We start from the raw sequence: 16,942 nt of genomic DNA, 5'->3' as shown, positions 1-16,942 counted from the left end.
TGGGGAAGTGTTCAAAGCGGTCACTGGGGGCCAGGGGGAGGCTATAACCTATAACCCCAGAGGTTAAGACCTGAGCCTCTGGGTGCGCTAGACATGAATGAGCCCCTTCCCAGCTTCCTGCAGAGGGTGGTGGAAGCCAGCATGGGCAGGAGGGTGGCGGGGCTACAGCTACCACTGTGTCTTCATAGACCATGTGCTCTTCCATTGACTGGATTGAGCCAGTTCTGAGCCAATCGCATCCTTGATCCAGTCCCATCTCCACGGTCTTCTCTTTGGTCCCATGGGCTCAATCATGCCGCCTCTCCCAGCCCTCCCTCAACCCATCCTCAGCCACCACCATCCCTGCAGCCCCTGCCTCCAGGACCACCTCTTCAATCTGCTCCCTTCCCCAGCTCTAAAGGGGGTCTTTCTAAAGGGCAAGACCAACCCTGCTGCTCCCAGCTCCAGCACCCGCCATGACACCCCATGACTGTGGGAGAAGGATCAGGGAGGGCCCCGTGGGCCTGGTCACCTCTCTGCCCTCCTCTCAGCCACACTCCCCTCTGCAAAGCCCCTTCCCCACTGCTAACCCTCTGTGACATCGGTGGCCTCATCAATGTCTGTTGAATGAATGAGTAGTCATAAGAGGAGCTCTTAGGTGCCAGGCCATGCTGGCCTTTGGGATCCAGGAATGTACAAAGCAGATGAGGTCGTCTCCCCACAGGCTGCCATGCTGTTAATAAACCAGCAAACACATCAGAGGATGAGGTCGTTATGGGCACAGGGTGTGGGCTCCAGAGGAAATACAGAGGCTGATAAGAGGAATGGGGCAGAAGGCCTTTTAACTGGGTGGTCAGGGGCAGCCCCTTAGAGGAGGTGACATTTTCATTGAGTCCTGAAGGATAAGAAGGAGCTCAGCTTGGGAAGAGCTGGAAGAGTGTGCCAGGCGGAGGGAAACGTATGTGCAAAGGCCCTGGGGCATGAAAGAGCCAGACCTATTGAAGGAAGAGAAAAGAGGCCAGGAAATTGTGGGGGAGGGGTGTGGGATACAGCCATGCCTCCATGGAGGGGAGCATGGATTTTATTCTAAGTATAATCGGAAGCTATTGGAGAATTTTAAGCAGGGAAGTGACACGATCTAATTTATATTTTAACACGATCATCTGAACAACCACTTTGCAGAGCAATTTGGCAATAACTAGTAAAGTTAAGATATGCGCACTCCACAACCCAGCAGCCCGCTCCTAAGTGTGGACCCAAGAGAAATTCTGGTGCATGTGTGCATGGGGCGTGTAAAGATGCTACTGCCACTGTGTTTGCATGAGACAAAACCAAGCATGCTTGACTGTGGGTCAGTGGGAGAATGGGTGGCTGGGCGTGGGGTAGTTCCACCATGGAACATTAAACACCAGTGAACAAGAGGCTGAGCGCAGTGGCTCACACCTGTAATCCCAGCCCTTAGGGAGGCTGAGGCAGGAGGCTCACTTGAGCCCAGGAGTTCAAGACCAGCCTGGGCAACATGGGGAGATCCTGTCTCTGTGAAATTTTTGTTTGTTTTCCCGAGATAAGTCTTGCTCTCTTGCCCAGAGCTGGAGTGCAATGGCACAATCTCGGCTCACTGCAACCTCCGCCTCCCAGGTTCAAGCAATTCTCCTGCCTTAGCCTCCCGAGTAGCTGGGATTACAGGCGTGCACCACCACGCCCAGCTGATTTTTATATTTTTAGTAGAGACGGGGTTTCACCATGTTGGCCAGGCTGATCTTGAACTCTTGACCTTGTGATATGCCCGCCTCGGCCTCCCAAAGTGCTGGGATTACAGGCGTGAGTTACGGCGCCCGGCCCGAAAATTTTTAAATTAGCCGGATGTGGTGATGTGTGCCTGTAGTCCTAGCTACTTGGGAGGCTGAGGCAGAAGGATCTCTTGAGCCTGGGAGGTCATGGCTGCAGTGAACTATGATCCCACCATTGCACTCACTCCAGTCTGGGCAACAGAGCGAGACCGTCTGAAAAAAAAAAAAAAAGGGAGCGGGGGGCCCATGAGAGCAGTGTGGGCCTGCCCAGATAAATCTTACAAGCATTGCAATGAATAATAACAGCAAACCGGGAGCTCTCGTTTATACAAAACTCAAAGACACAGAACCTATCTTACCTTGTTGAGGGGCACGCATAGTAAAACTCTAAAGAAAATACATGCCAAATCCAGAATAGTGGACACCTCTGCAGGGAGGGGGCTTCCGCTGTTTTGTGAGGTTGATTCATCCATTCAGGAAATGCATGGAAAAGGCTCATCAGTTGCTGGGAGAGGAAGGCATGAGGGGTGAGGGGCAGCTGAGGAGCCGCCTATGTAGGAGGCCACAGCAGCCAGGCCTCCTGGGATGGGGATCTGGGAGTCAGGGGGAGCCCAGGCTGGCCTGGCTGTTCAGAGCTGGTGCTCACTCTTTCCTCGTGCAAACCCATGCTTTGTTTTCTACTAAAATAGCCCCAGCTGGGTATGGTGGCTCCTACCTGTAATCTGAGTACTTTGACTTGAGGTCAGGAGTTCAAGACTAGCCTGGCCAACATGGTGAAACCCCGTCTCTACTAAAAATACAAAAATCAGATGGGTGTGGTGTCGTGTGCCTGTAGTCCCAGCTACTCAGGAGGCTGAGCCTGGCAGAATCTCTTGAACCTGGGAGGTGGAGGGTGCAGTGAGCCCAGGTAGCGCCACTGCACTCCAGCCTGGGCAACAGAGTGAGACTCTGTCTCAAAAAAAATTTTTAAATTAAAGAACAATAAAATAGCTTCTGGTTTTCTCCTTTTAGAAGAAAGCTGAATCACAGAGAGGCAAGGGGCTTTCTGGGGTCACCCAGCAAGCTGGGTGCAGAGGAACCCGTGACTTTTCCTACGGGGCAGTCGGGCCTGCCCAGCTGGGGCTGGGCCTTGACCTTTCCTAGGGGTCAAGGCTGCCTTCAAGACCCACAGACTGAGGGGTCCATGGCCGTCCTAAGGCCCCCCAACTCCTCCCTCATCTTCTCTGATGCCCTCCACCCTCCCACCCGCCAAGGCTCCCTGGATCACCAGCCCCTCATTCTTGCAAGGATGGAGACTGCCCGGCTGGCTGGGGCCCAAGCCATCTCCTGGTAATTGAGTTTCAGGGATGCTTATGGTTATGCTAATGTGGGATGCTGAGTGCCTGCCCCATGGCGCCCAGGAGAGGGGAGGCCCAGGCAGCAGCTGGGGGTCCTGCAGTGCAGCAGCTCAGTCCTCCCATGGAAGTCAGACAGCCCAATTCAGACCCAGCTCCCCACTCCCCAGCTGCATGACCTTGGGCAAGTCACTCAGCCTCTGCGAACCTCTATTTTCTCATCTGTAAAGTGGGAAAAATCATAGGACCCCCTCAACGGGCTCTTGTGGGGAGGGCGAAATGAAAGAAGCCACTGGAAATACTTGGCCCAATGCAAAGCACGGAGAACTTACTTGATAAATGTGTCATCAGCTATTTTTTGTTTCGTTTTAAAGTCTGGAAGGTCCTTCAGGGCCATGGGAATGGGGCGAGCCGAGTCTGCGCCATGAGCGAGCAGCTGACTTGCGTTTCTCTTGTTTTTGTGTTGCATGCTCATGGTATTCCATTTGGTGGAATGAACATGAATTTTTTACTTAGGAAAATAGCAATAAGTGGAAGGTGCCTGGGGACAGGGCTTGGAGAGGGGGTGTTGAGGGGGACCTCCATGTTGCCAGGGGTTTAGGGGCCAGCTTGGGGTGAGACTGGCCAGGAGCTTGGGTCTCCAGGGGCCCAGGCAGCCAGGCAGACAGAGCCCAAGAAACCCAGGCAGGAAGCAGACAAGAGAGGCCCAGGCCAGCTGGAACCGCAGCCACGCCATTTCAAACAGCGAACTGTGAGGCTTTTATGGGGAGAGGCGTGGGGGTGGGATGCCTCGATTAGACCAGGAAGAGGGGCTATAGAGTGGAGTGGACGTGGGCAAACAGGCAGGGGGCACCTGGAGGTGTGTGGGAGTGAAGGAGGCCGCTCTGAGGTACAGGGGAGTCGGGGGAAGGAGGGCCTGGAATGGGCCCAGTGGGAAGGAGGAGACCGAGGGGAATCTAGTGGGGATGCCCAGCTGGGTACCACCCCAGCAGCTTTGAGCAGCTCCCAGGCTCGTCAGAGAAGACGTGGTGAGGGGCTTAGCCCTGGAGCAGCGGGGTTCAAATCCTTCTCCCTGACTTACCAGGAGTGCTGGGACCTTCTGCCCCCAGGAACCGCCCCCGCCCAGCTTCGGGGCCCACTGCCACAGTGAAGCCCTATGAGGCTGTAGGTTTTACGGGCATTTTTAACTTTATCATCTATGCCTCACAAGGGCCTCAGTTAAATGATCACCCCCCCTACAGATGAGGAAACTGAGGCCCCAGGAGAGGGGGCAGCTGACCCGAGATCACAGCTGGGGGTTTCAGGACCAGGGCTGGCAAAGCATAAGACTGTTGGCTCCTCCCACTGAAATCTGTGGCCTTAGGCAAGTCATTTCTCTTCTCTGGGCCTCAGTTTCCCCATCTGTAAGTGGGACAGGAGGGTGTGTGAGCACATGCAAAGATGATGGTCAAAGATCCATGTGGAGGCCAGGCGTGGTGGCTCACCTGTAATCCCAGCACTTTGGGAGGCTAAGGCAGATGGATCACTTGATATCAGGAATTTGAGACCAGCCTGGCCAACATGGTGAAACCCCGTTTGTACTAAAAATAGCAAAATTAGCCCGGCGTGGTGGCACATGCCTGTAGTCCCAGCTACTCGGGAGGCTGAGGCAGGAGAATCTCTGGAACCCAGGAGGCAGAGGTTGCAGTGAGCTGAGATCACACTACCGTGCTCCAGCCTGGGCTCCATCTCAAAAAAAAAAAAAAAAAAAAAAAGTCCATGTGGAAGCTTGCTGGGGATGCACTTGGTGCCCATAAATGGGAGCCCTCACCCTCCAGTGAGGCCCCTGCTCCCCTGGCTCCCCAGCCTGGAAAATGTCCAGGAAGTCTCCCACCTTCCACCTGGGCCGCCCTACCACGGAGGACAGTGACCTTGGCCTGGGGGGACAGAGCTTGTCAAACAAGCAACTGCTCTCACAGCTTGAGGTGCCTTTGAAGTCTCTTATTTTATCTTCAAAATCCAGCACATTTCACATGTTATTCCATCTGCGGGGTGTTTCTAATCTAAAACATGTTTTAAACGACTCGCCCTCAAGTCACACGGATACCCACCGCTGGCCTGCAGGAAGTGGGGCATCGATTTCCAAGAACAAACTCTGCTCCCCTAAGCCCCCTGTGGGGCCAGGCCTGCCAGCTGGTCAGATGCTGGGACAGTTGGCAGTCATGGAGCCCCTTGGAGGTGCCAGGCTCTGTGCTGATGGCGGGGATCTGGGCTCGGGGAGGGTGAGGAGGATGCTGGGGACACACTTTGTGGGAGCACCAAGGAGGCTTGCTATCCCCAGGGGAAGTCTGAGAGGCATCCCGGAGGCAGGGGTCACCCGGACACTGCAGTAGCCAGGAGGCCCCTCCTGCCACTGCCTGTGCCCCCAGTCCCTTCCCTGTGCGGTTCGTCCCTCCTCTGTGTAAACCCCCCAGCAGCTCCCATTTCTCACTAAGGCTCTCAAGGCCCCCCAGGGGCTGCTCCTGCCTGAACCCCCTCACTTCTGTCCTCCTTCCCTGCTCCTCAGCCCCCGAGGTCTCAAGGCCTTTGCTCCTCGTCCCCCACCCCTGCCTGGCTGTGCTGCTCACACCAGCTCCAGGGTTCAGCAGGCCCCGCCCACCCCTCCAGATCCACTGCCCGCCACCACCTCACACCCCCCCCCTCTGCCCCCTGCCACTCCCTTGCATTTCCTTCTCGGCCTCTGGCACTCACAGGGATTCTTGTGCAAGTTGATTCTCGTGCTGTCTTTCCTGATGGTCTCCCAGCCAGATGATGCACGTGCCAGCAGGGCTGTCCCCATCCGTGTCCCAGCGCCTGGCACACGGTGGGGCTGGCTGCACACTTGTCAGAGGACAGAAGGCTGAGATCCGGCTCACAAGGGGAAGAGGAGAATGAAGGCCAGGCCAGGACGCTGGGTGACTTAGGGGAGCAGCCCCCACCCCCCCAACTCCTGGCTGGGGCCCCTCCAGGCAGCTGAGGCCAGGGTGAGGCCCAGAGCAGCAAGCAGGGGGAGTGGAGGCGGCCTCCAGGGACATGCAGGTGGGCTGTGCCCGCCTCAAAGTCACCTCTGTGCCTGCTCGCCCAGCCTCTCCCTGGCCCAGGAACCTGCTCAGCGCTTTCCTTGGGTCACTGCGTCTCCTCTGATGTCCCGGCCCCCACACAGCACCCCTCACCGCCCTCGGCAGCCCCCCTCCCTGGGCTGGAGGATTTCGTCCCTGTCAGGGGAACAGCAGAGGCAGTTCCTGCACCTGAGCACCTTCATGGCTCTGGCCTCCTGCCACTGCCCTTGGAGCAGCCCCTGTCGCCTACACAGCTCCCGGCCCAGGTCCTGCCTCCCAAGGGCCCCAGGGTGGGCTCCCCTGCATGGCCCATGGTAGAGAGCTGGAGCTTGGGAGTCAGGCAGGCAGACCCAGCTTAAATCCAGCTGAGTGACTCTGGGCACCATCTGTAATGTCCGCGGGCTCCTTCAGGAACTCATTAGTGGGCACCTGCTGTGAGCCAGGCGCTGTGCTGAGAGCCGGGGAAGAACCATGAGGGAGACACCCGAGGGCAGGAGTGGGGGTATCAAGATAAGCATCTGGGGGCCGGGCGCCGTGACTCATGCCTGTAATCCTAGCTCTTTGGGAGACCGAGGTGGGTGGATCACCTGAGCTCAGGAGTTCGAGACCAGCCTGGCCAACATGGTGAAACCCCGTCTCTAACAATAAAAAAATTAGCCAGGCATGGTAGCTCGCACCTAGACTTTCAGCTACTCAGGAGGCTGAAGTGGGAGAATCACTTGAACCCTGGAGGCAGTGGTTGCAGTGAACCGAGATCGAACCACAGCACTCCAGCCTGAGCGACAGTGAGACTTCATTTCCAAAAAAAAGATAGGCACCTGGGAGGGGATTCTGGAGGCAGTGATAGTGATTCATGGCCCCCCCGGGAGAGCATCACCGGGGGCCAGGAGACCTGAGGAGGTGGCAGATGATGAGGGTCTCCTCCAGGCAGAGGGGCCATGGCAGAGTCTATGAAAAGGGTCTGGGGCTGGAGAGCATGGGGCAAGTTTGAGGACCATATGTACGGCAGAGGGAGAGGAGAAGGGGAGGAGATGGTCGATGGGGCCTGGGGGTCTGCAAGGAGCCAGTCTTTATCCTAAGAGCAAAGGGATTTCTCATTTCTCACTAAGGCTCCCAAGTCCCCCAGGGCTCCCCACTGGGAGGGTTTTCATAGGGCAGCTGGGGCAAAATAGGAGATTTTACCTCCTCTCCAAATGTACATTGTGAGAGGATCACTTTCCGTGTCTCAGCGTCCTCATCTGTAAAACAGGTTTGTAAACACATCTTCCAGACAGGGAAAGGATTAAATGAGCTGTGCATGCACCAAGCTTACCCAGCCTGGGCCCAGGCATTCCACCTTGTTGGTCCCTTTCCTCCATAAAACATATCTTGAATTATATTTTATGACTTGGTTAGCATCAAGACAAATGTATTAATATTATATCTGATAACATTGTCTTTGACCTAAAAGTTCATTGTTTTCTTCTGATTTTAAAAGAACTGCAACATCTTTGTGGGCCCCTAAAAGTGTCTTGGGCCCTAAGCACGTGTCTACTGTGCCCAGCAGGGAGGCTGGCCCTGCCTGGGCCCTAGGAGGCTGGCGCTGCCCTCTCAGTGAGGTGTTGGCTGGTAGGGTGCCCTCCTCATGCACGTCCCCGTGCCCCTCCCTCCATGCCTTTCCTTCTTATCCTTCAAGCCTCAGCTCAAATGCCACCTCCTCCGAGAAGCCTTCCCAGTCTGCAGACTTCAGTAGATCCCTCACGCCCCCATTCCCCTCGCCACAGCATTTAGCACGCCCGGGGCAGCTCTCAAGCCTGCTCCCAGCTACCCTCCGGTCAGGACTGGAAGCTTCCAAGGCCCAGGGACTCCATACTGTTCTTTTCTCTGTGCCTGCTGCCCAGCACAACCCTGGCACCCAATTGGCACTGAATTCAAATGTTTTGTGTGGAGCATGGAGGAGGGGCCGGGTGCCACCTGTGCCTCGGGCCTCCTATGACCTGTCGTTTCTGAGCACTCAGGTCTGGCCCTCTCCCTTTCGCTGGACAGCGGCCACCTGCTAGCCTCTAACTAGGCTGGGAGCAGGGGCACAAACTGGGGAGCTACTGCACCTGCCCTCAGGGACAGCAAGTGCTGGGGCAGAGGAGGGCCGGGAGGAGGGGTGTGTGGGAGTCGGAGACTGAGGTTTCCAGGCCCCCAGTCCCCAGGGACCGCCAGCAGTGGACAGAGGACTTGGCAGTGACTGGCATTGAGGGGTGCCACCCCAAGGTCACAGGCGCAGCACCGGGCTCAGAGCCAGTTAATCAAGTCCCAGGGAGCATGGCGCAGGCATGTCCTCGGGCGGGGGGAACCCGATGGGGCCGGGCCACCTCGGCCTGCAGTGGGGGCCTACAGGCGACTCCAAGAGCAGACCACAGACTAGGGCACTCCACAGCCTCCAGGGTGTGCTTGCTGCCGGGAGGCCCTGCCCCCACCCAGAGCCAAAGCGAACTGTGCCCCTCCAAGCTCCCAGGTCCAGGCTCGGGTCCCCCACTCAGCCCCACATGGCGTTCAAAGACCCCTGTTTGCTGGGAGCAGGTCTGGGTCCCTTGGGTGGGGCTGGATCATGAGCCCCAGCTTGGACTCGCAGTCCAGTGCCCATCCCCCACCTCACACGGCCACTGCCTGCCTGAAGCCACCATGCCTTCAGCAAGAAGAGCCCTTTGAGATGGGCATGTTGGGGGTCAAGAAAAGGAGCTGTGACAACCAGTGCTCCTGGGCCCACCTGCATCTCTCCCAGTCCCCGGGTACTCTGTGAGCCTCAGTTTCCTCCTCTGGAAACTGGGTTGATGACTTGTTGTGTAAGGACCAGAGCCTCCCAGCAAACTGAGGGGGGTGGTGCAGTAGAGAGGGGACTTAGAGGCTCAAGCCGGTGGCCAGGAACTAGCTGAGGTGAAAAGGGCCGGCCACAGGCCAAGATGTTGGGGTGCACGGAGGCCTGAGGAGCAGGGAGACCTGAGAGGCCCTGCCCTGGGCTGGGCGGGCTGGGTGGCCACACCCAGAAGGCTGTCTGTTGGCATTGGCTGGCACAGCCGCCCTAGGCTCTTCTCTGCAAGCCTCCAGGCCATTCCCCTGCACAGCCTGGCCCAGCTCTCCGGCCTTGGAGGCAGCTTTATGGGGGAACCATGTGGCTTGGTGTCGAGGCCCAGGGGCCAGAACGGGGGCCCAGGGAAAGGAGGAGCTGAGGAACTGGGTCCCAGCCACCAGGTTGGCCACCTGACCCCCAGAGCCCCCCCACCCGTGGGACGTCAGGCACAGGGGGCTAGAGAAGGGGGCACAGTAGACTGGCCTCCCGGGGCACCCACTGCGCGTGGGTGGCCTGGGACCAGGTCCTCCGTGCATCCGAGTCTGAGCCCCCAGCACTGGGCCGCAGCCACTCTCTCCCGCCTGTGGCAAATCCCATCTCCTGGCCTGGCCTCCCCCAGCTCCACCCAGCAAAGTCTTCCCTCTGCCCCCAGCTCACCCCCTCCTCGGGCTCTGGCCGGGTTGGCGTCAGGTCAGTTCACCCCACTCACCTTGCCGGGTGCAGTGCAGGCCACACACAGTGGAGTTTGGGGGCGCCAGGTGGGCAGGGGAATGGCATCACCTTCCCACAGGGGACCGCAGAACGGCAGGTCAGCAACCCTCCCCTACCACCCCTTCGAGGCTCGCTGCCAACCTATTTGGCACGGTGCCCTCTTTGAGCAGGAGCCAGCTCATTTGTGGCCGGTGTTAATTAAGAGAGAGAGGTGATGGGGGGAGGGGGGGGGTGCCGAGGAGGGCAGCTGCCGACCGCTGCCAGGACTGCCCAGGCCAAGGGGCCTGGAGCTGGACCGAGACCTGAGATGCCCCCTCCTCCCTCGCTGGCTCTGGGGTGGCACTGCCCAGATGCCCAGCCCTTGCCTCTGCAGCTGGACCTGCTGGGGTGGGGAGTGGGTGGAGGCTGCATCTGGGGCTTGCGGGGTACTCTGCCTGGTTTCGAGAAGGCAAGCCCCACCCCTGGCCAGGGAAAGGCAGTCCCTCTGACTGACCCTCAGACAGTCCCTCTGACTGACCCTCAGACAGTGTCCCTGGGGTCAGCTGGCTTCGTGGCTTGGCTTTGGAGTCAGACAGACTCTTCCAATTCTGCTGCTGCCACCCCATGACTGAAGCTCCCTAAGCCTCAGTCTCCTTCTCTGTAAAATGGGAACCATCGCACCTCCCTTGTGGCTTTGTTATGATAATAAATGGGCCCATCTGTGCCCAGCACCCTGTCTACACCCAGCAAATAGTCTTGGTCAGCAGAAATGTACATTCATGCCCAGGCGCGGTGGCTCACACCTGTAATCCCAGCACTTTGGGAGGCCATGGCGGGTGGATCACTTGAGGTCAGGAGTTTGAGACCAGCTTGACCAACATGGTGAAAACCAGTCTCTACCAAAAATACAAAAAATTAGCCGGGTGTGGTGGCGCATGCCTGTAGTCCCAGCTACTCAGGAGGCTGAGGCAGGAGAATCACTTGAACCTGGGAGGTGGAGGTTGCAGCGAGCCGAGATGGTGCCACTGCACTCCAGCCTGGGCCACAGAGCCAGACTCCTTCTCAAAAAGAAAGAAAGAAAGAAAGAAAGAGAGAGAGAGAGAGAGAGAGAGAGAGAGAGAAAGAAAGAAAGAAAGAGAAAGAAAGAAAGAAATGTGCATTTGTGGGCACAGGCCCCACCCAGAGTCACTGGGGGGCCTGCCCCTCTGCAGCCTGTCCCGGGCCAGCCTGGGCACCCCATTGTGGTCCGTGTCCTGCTCTCCCTCCAGCTCCAGCTCCGGCTTTGGCTCATGCTCCCACTGCCTCGCTGGCACCACTCAGCTCACCTCCCCCTCACTTCCCGCAGCCCCCACCCCTGCTTTGGGAGCGCCCAGCCGCTCCTCGCCTCTCCATCTTAATTAGCTGCTTGTATTAATCTCTCAAGTAACATGGCAACTTGCAGCCCTGGGTTTTTTGGGCTGTGGAATTAATTATTCCCCAAGCGAAGAGCTGTCAGCTCTGGGAGACCAGCCACTCGGAGCCGCCCGACACCACTTAGCAGCGTCCATGCCGTCCTCACGGCATCTTGGGCCTGCAGCCTGGCCACCCAGCTCAGCTCTGTGTCCCCTCATCCTTTCTACAGAAAGGGCTGCAATGGTCTGGGAAGATGGGGTGGGTAGCAAAGCTGTGTGCAAAGCTGAAGGCCCTGTCTGGGAGCCAGGACTCCTCGGCAGAGGGGCGGGCGCAGCTGGCCTCCCACCTGGGCAGCATCTGGGCCTGGGCGGCACCTGCCTGGCCTCACCCGCTGCTTTCCCTGATGAGCTCTGGCAGTTACCACGGACGCAGGCTGCGGATGGGGGCTGGAGCCCAGGCTGGGGGCAGTGCTGGCATGCACAGCTCTGGCATTCCTACAGAGAGGGGCTGCCAGCCTCACTTTGCCCCCGTGTCAGCTGCATGGTGGCAAGGGGCAGCCGATCGGACAGACTGAGATAGACAGGGCTGTGCCCAGGAAGGTGGCAGCCACAAAGCCGTCAGTCCAGCTCTGCCTGGCAGCACTACCCCTAGTCCAAGGAGGGGGCAGGGACCCAGGTCTTCCTGCAGCGGGGCTCAGAGTTGAGGACCCCTCTCCATTGACCTTCACACCAGCTGGTGAGGTGGGGCTATTCTCCCACATGGGGAAAATGAGGCACGAAGCCACATGGCCCCAGTCACCCCGCTGTTGATCCGGTTTTGGCTCCAGTGGCAGTGCTCCAGGCCCCTTACCCGGCTCGCCTTGTCCCTCTCGCAGTGCTCCAGCTCTGGCCCTGGGCAGCACTTAGCCCGGTTGCAAAGGTGCAGTTTGCTTCCTAGTGGCTTCAAGGCTATGCCCTGCCGGAAGCTGTGAGCCCTGGGGAAGGGGACCTGTCCTTTCCTCCCCACATCTCTGCACCAGGCCTGGCGCCAACCAGCCTCAGGAAATACTGTGGGCGAAACAGTGAAGGAATGAAAGGGCCGTGGCGGGGGCCATCTGCCTCTCTGGACCCCCCCATGCATCTGCGTCCGGGTGAGCAGGCAGGCCCTGATAGCTCTCCTGTGTCCCCAGCCCTACCACCCTACAAACCCCAGGACCATGAGGAACCTCCTCCCTCTTCACCATCGTCTACTACCGCCCCGGAGGACTGGGAAGACCCTGTGCCCAAGTCTGAAGACCTAGCTGGCAGCCCACTCCCATCTTGACGTCACCCTCCCCTCAAGGCTGATACTCCCGCCGCAGCCCCTTCCCCACTGATCTGCCTTTGTCTCTCTCTCTTGCAGCCAACAGCTCCCTGCTCGGAGGCGGTGGCGGTGAGTGGACCTTCTGTCTTGGTGGGGGTGGGGTGTGGCACCTCCCCTGCTGGGTCTGCTCCTCCCCTGCCCCTCGCCCTCCGTGCCCATCTCACTGCCATCCACCTTCCCCGCTGTCCTCACAGGGTGCCTCCCTTCCCCAGAGCTGGAGACCTGGATGGCAGGCCTGGCACCCTCACCACCAGGCAACCTGGGCCAGCTCCCCACCCCTCTGAATGCAGGCCTCCTGCTCTGTAACTGGGCAGGGGCCACAAGTGTGGTGGAAAAAACCCAGCCCTGACCTTGATCTCCCTGTGACCTTGGGCAGCTCTGTCCCTTTTGGCCTCAGTTTCCCCACCTGTGAGGGCAAAATTATCATCTCTGCCCTGCCCTTGGACCTCGGGCTCTGCAGCCAGGACAGGTCTCGCAAAGTCAGGGAGAGAGCTGCCAGCTCTCAGCCCTGGGATGTCTCTGTGTCTGCCATTGTTAACGACCACCACGGAGCAGGGGTTCTGGCAGGGCCAGGCAGGCAAGAGGTCAGAGGTCAGGGTGGGCCTGGCCGCAAGGGATACAGGCCAGGTCACAGATACCAAGCGGGCGTGTCCCTGTACCCCCAGCACCTGCCTCCATGGCCAGCCCACCTAGGGCAGACCACACCAGCCCCTCAGCCCAGTCCTGCAGCCCCCGAGCTGGCCAGGCTGCCCGCTGTCTGCACAGGCAGCAGGATGATTGGTGAGCTAGGGGCCAGGGGTTAATGCGCCGTCGGATAAATCCCGGGGGCCGTGTTTACGGCAGCGGTGGCGGGGCCCAGGCCAGGTTTTAAAAGGGGGAAAAATAAAAGGGGCATAAAGGTCAGGAATAAATAAGAGCAGCATTAAGAGCTGTCGGTGACCAGCCAGGATGCAGAATGGGGGTCTGTTTGTGGCTGAGATGTTTTCCCTCCTCCCCATTCTCCTCTAGCTGTCCCCATGGAGGTCACAGCTCCCCAGAGGCCTCACAGAATGAGGGGCTTTGCCGGGGACTGTGGTCCTGAAAACAGACCACCTAGGACCCTCTTCCGAAGCCTGTCCTTTTGGAGGACACTTTGCAGACCTGACACCTGCATGTCCCACCCACAGCACCCTGCCCTTCCTCCGTTCATTGATCACCCCTGTGTGCCGAGCCCCGAGCTGGGTGCCAGGACAGGTACTGCCGGGCACAGATGGGCCTGGTCCCTGTCCCCTGAGCTCCCAGTGCAGATGAGAGCACCACCAAGACACAGGGTGATCTGTGGTGTGGGGGTGGGGGTGGGAGTGGCACCATAGGAGCTTGATGAGGAGTGCCTGTCCCTGCTTGGGCATCAGGAAGGCTTCTAGAAGGAGGTGGTGCCTCCTCTGCAATCCGAGGGATGAGTAGGCATGAGCCCAGCGAAGAGTGCTGGGAAGGGTGTCCCGGGCAGAGGGAACAGTGCAGGCAAAGGCCTGGAAGTGGAGGAGAGGGAGGCTCTGACACAGGAATGACTGGAGCCCAGCCAAGAGGTGGGGAGATGGGAGATGGCCCAGGATCCCAGACAGCCTGTGAGGAGCGAGATCTTTAGCCATTCAGTTCAGGAAGATAAAGGATCACAAAGGGGGTGGACCTTTCTGTCCCACATCAGCTCATCGAGTCTCTTCTGCCCACCACCCTGCCAGGGTTCTTGTCTCACTCAGGGCCTAGGCCAAGTTCCTTGGCATGGCCCGTTAGGTCCCCAGTCACCTCTCACAGTCACCTCCGCACTGCCACCCTCTCCACTTTGCTCCGTCCACCCTGGCCTCCCTGGACAGGCCCCGCCCACTCCTGCCTCTGGGCCTTTGCCCTGGCAGTTCCTTCTGCCTGCGGTGCCCTTGCTCCAGTTGTCCACGTGGCTGCTCCATTCACTCCGACAGGCCTTGACTTGAATACCATCTCTCAGGGGGGTCCACCCTGGCCCCTAGCTGAAATTGCAGCTGCCTCCCCTGCCCCATGCTGGCACTCCCCCGGCCCCCACCCTGCTGTGGTTTTAATTTTTCTGAGCACCTGTCTCCTTCTAATGTGCTGTATAATTTACTTACATATTGTGTTCCTTGTCTTCTACCCCCTGAAAATGAAAGACTGTATCTGGGGCTGGCACTTACAATAAGTGCTCAGTAAATGTTTGTAATCCCAGCCTATAATCCTAGCACTTTGGGAGGCCGAGGCAGGAGGATTGCTTGAGCCCAGGAATTTGAGACCAGCCTGGGGAACATAGTAAGACCCCATCTCTACAAAAAAAAAATCAACCAACCATGCTAGCATGTGTGCCTGTAGTCATAGCTTGGGAGGCTGAGGTAGGAGGATCACTTGAGCCTGGGCGGTTAAGGCTGCAGTGAGCCATGATTGTGCCACTGCACTCCAGCCAGGGTGACAGAGTTAGACCCTGTCTCAAAAAACAAGGAAGGAGGGGCCGGGCATGGTGGCTCATGCCTGTAATCCCAGCATTTTGGGAGGCCAAGGCAGGTGGATCACCTCAGGTCAAGAGTTCGAGACCAGCCTGGCCAACATGGTGAAACCCTGTCTCTACTAAAAATATAAAAATTAAGGCCAGGAGCGGTGGCTCACACCTGTAATTCCAGTTCTTTGGGAGGCTGAGGTGGGCAGATCACGAGGTCAGGAGTTCAAGACAAGCCTAGCCAACATAGTGAAGCCCCGTCTCTACCAAAAATACAAAAATTAGCTGGGCATGGTGGTACACACCTGTAATCCCAGCTACTCAGGAGGCTGAGGCAGGAGAATTGCTTGAACCCCATAGGCAGGGGCTGCAGTGAGCCAAGATCACACCACTGCACTCCAGCTTGGGTAACACAGCGAGACCCTGTCTCAAAAAAAAAAAAAAAAGTTTATTGAATGAATGAACTACAGGTAAAGGTGGAGATGACCCTACACATTAAGCAACGGACTTACCCAGGGGCAGCAGGTGGAAACCAAAGATGTTTTGGCAAATCCAGGAGTGGCTCACAGATGGCCTGTGACCTCACTCTAGGAAGTGGAGGGGCCCTGCCCTGGCCACTCAGAGGCATGGCAGAGGTCTCTCTGGTTCTCCTTCCAGCATTTAGGGGTGAGGAGCGGCTGGCACAGGCCTCTCACACAACCTGACTGATGCAGAGATGGATGGGGCGGGTGCCCCTGGAGGAAGTGGGCCCGGAGTCCAACCTTTTAACATGGGCTGAGATTTATGGAGCCGCCGCCAGCGCTTGCTGGGACTGTCACTCTGCTAATGTGATTGGAACACAGTGGAGGTGGTAGGGAGGGGGCTGTGGTAGGGACGATGCTGGGGCTGGAATGGAGCCCAGCCTGGTCCCCGGAGGTGCTCTGCCCTCCCCTATACCCCTGCTCCTCCCACCATCCTTTGAGTTCATCCAGTCTTAATCGCCTACCTGCCCAAGTTAGACCCCATCTGACTCTGCCCAGACACACCCATCTTCCCGTGGGGTCCCTGGACATCCCTCCTACAGGAGTTCAGGCCTCTACCCACGCCCCTCCCATGACCAGCCACCCATTGTTCGAACAAGCACAAGGGCCATCCTGCCTGCCCTGGCCACTCTGCCCAGAACCCTGATGCACTGCCCTGCTCCATGTCTTCGTCCCGCAGCCCTGATTCCCTGCTTGCGTTTTGTGTTTGTTCTTCATTGCCTGCCTCCCCACCGGAATGGACTCTCCCTGAGGGCAGGGTTATGGGAGATTCTGAGCTCCTAGAAGAGCTTCCTGCTTTGAAGTAAATAATTAACATCTGTGGTGCAGTGAGTGGCACCCTCTGTGTGCCCTGGGAGCCAGGGACACAGCTCTCAGTCTGGCACCCACATCCCATCCCCTTACCCTGGGGACTGCCAGTCTGCCAGTCCCTCAATGGAGAGGGGCAGCAGGCAACACCCTGGTCAACACCCCAATCAGCATCCTAGCCAACAGCCCAACCAACATGCCAGCCAACACCCCAACAACATTCCAGCCAACACCCCAACCAACATGCCAGCCAACACTCCAAACAATACACCAGCAAACACCCCAACCAACACCCCAACCAACACCCCAGCCAACACGCCAGCCAACACCCCAACAAATACCCCAACCAACATGCAAACCAACATCCTAACACCCCAACCAACTCGTGCCAACCAATATGCCAGCCAACACCCCAACCAACATGCCAACCAACACCCCAGCCAACACTTCAACACCCCAACCAACATGCCAGCCAACACGCCAGCCAACACCCCAACCAACACCCCAACCAACACGCCAGCCAACACCCCAACCAACATCCCAACCAACACGCCAGCCAACATCCCAACCAACACCCCAACCAACACATGCCAACCAACATGCCAGCCAACACCCCAACCAACATGCCAGCCAACACCCTGGCCAACACCCCAACCAACATGCCAGCCAACACCCCAACCAACATGCCAGCCAACACCCCAACCAACATGCTAGCCA

General features: G+C 58.1%; 1 protein-coding gene across 3 annotated transcripts in view; it reads left to right on the top strand.

Annotated features, from left to right (window-relative positions):
- The window catches only part of MACROD1 (mono-ADP ribosylhydrolase 1), a 167,889-nt gene that overhangs the window by 138,149 nt on the left and 12,798 nt on the right, over positions 1–16,942 (top strand). For 2 of the 3 annotated variants that reach the window (XM_009423333.5, XM_001162785.7), the window contains exon 4: positions 12,464–12,493. The exons of the other annotated variant lie outside the window; for it this stretch is intronic. In XM_009423333.5, the coding sequence (XP_009421608.1) occupies positions 12,464–12,493 (30 nt within the window). The remainder of the gene's footprint in view (positions 1–12,463; positions 12,494–16,942) is intronic. 3 annotated transcript variants of the gene reach the window in all.

The sequence above is a fragment of the Pan troglodytes genome, chromosome 9, assembly GCF_028858775.2.
Source record: "Pan troglodytes isolate AG18354 chromosome 9, NHGRI_mPanTro3-v2.0_pri, whole genome shotgun sequence".
In the NCBI taxonomy this organism is placed as follows: domain Eukaryota; kingdom Metazoa; phylum Chordata; class Mammalia; order Primates; family Hominidae; genus Pan; species Pan troglodytes.
Note: the sequence above shows the minus strand (reverse complement) of the source record. Positions and strands in the feature narration are given on the sequence as shown.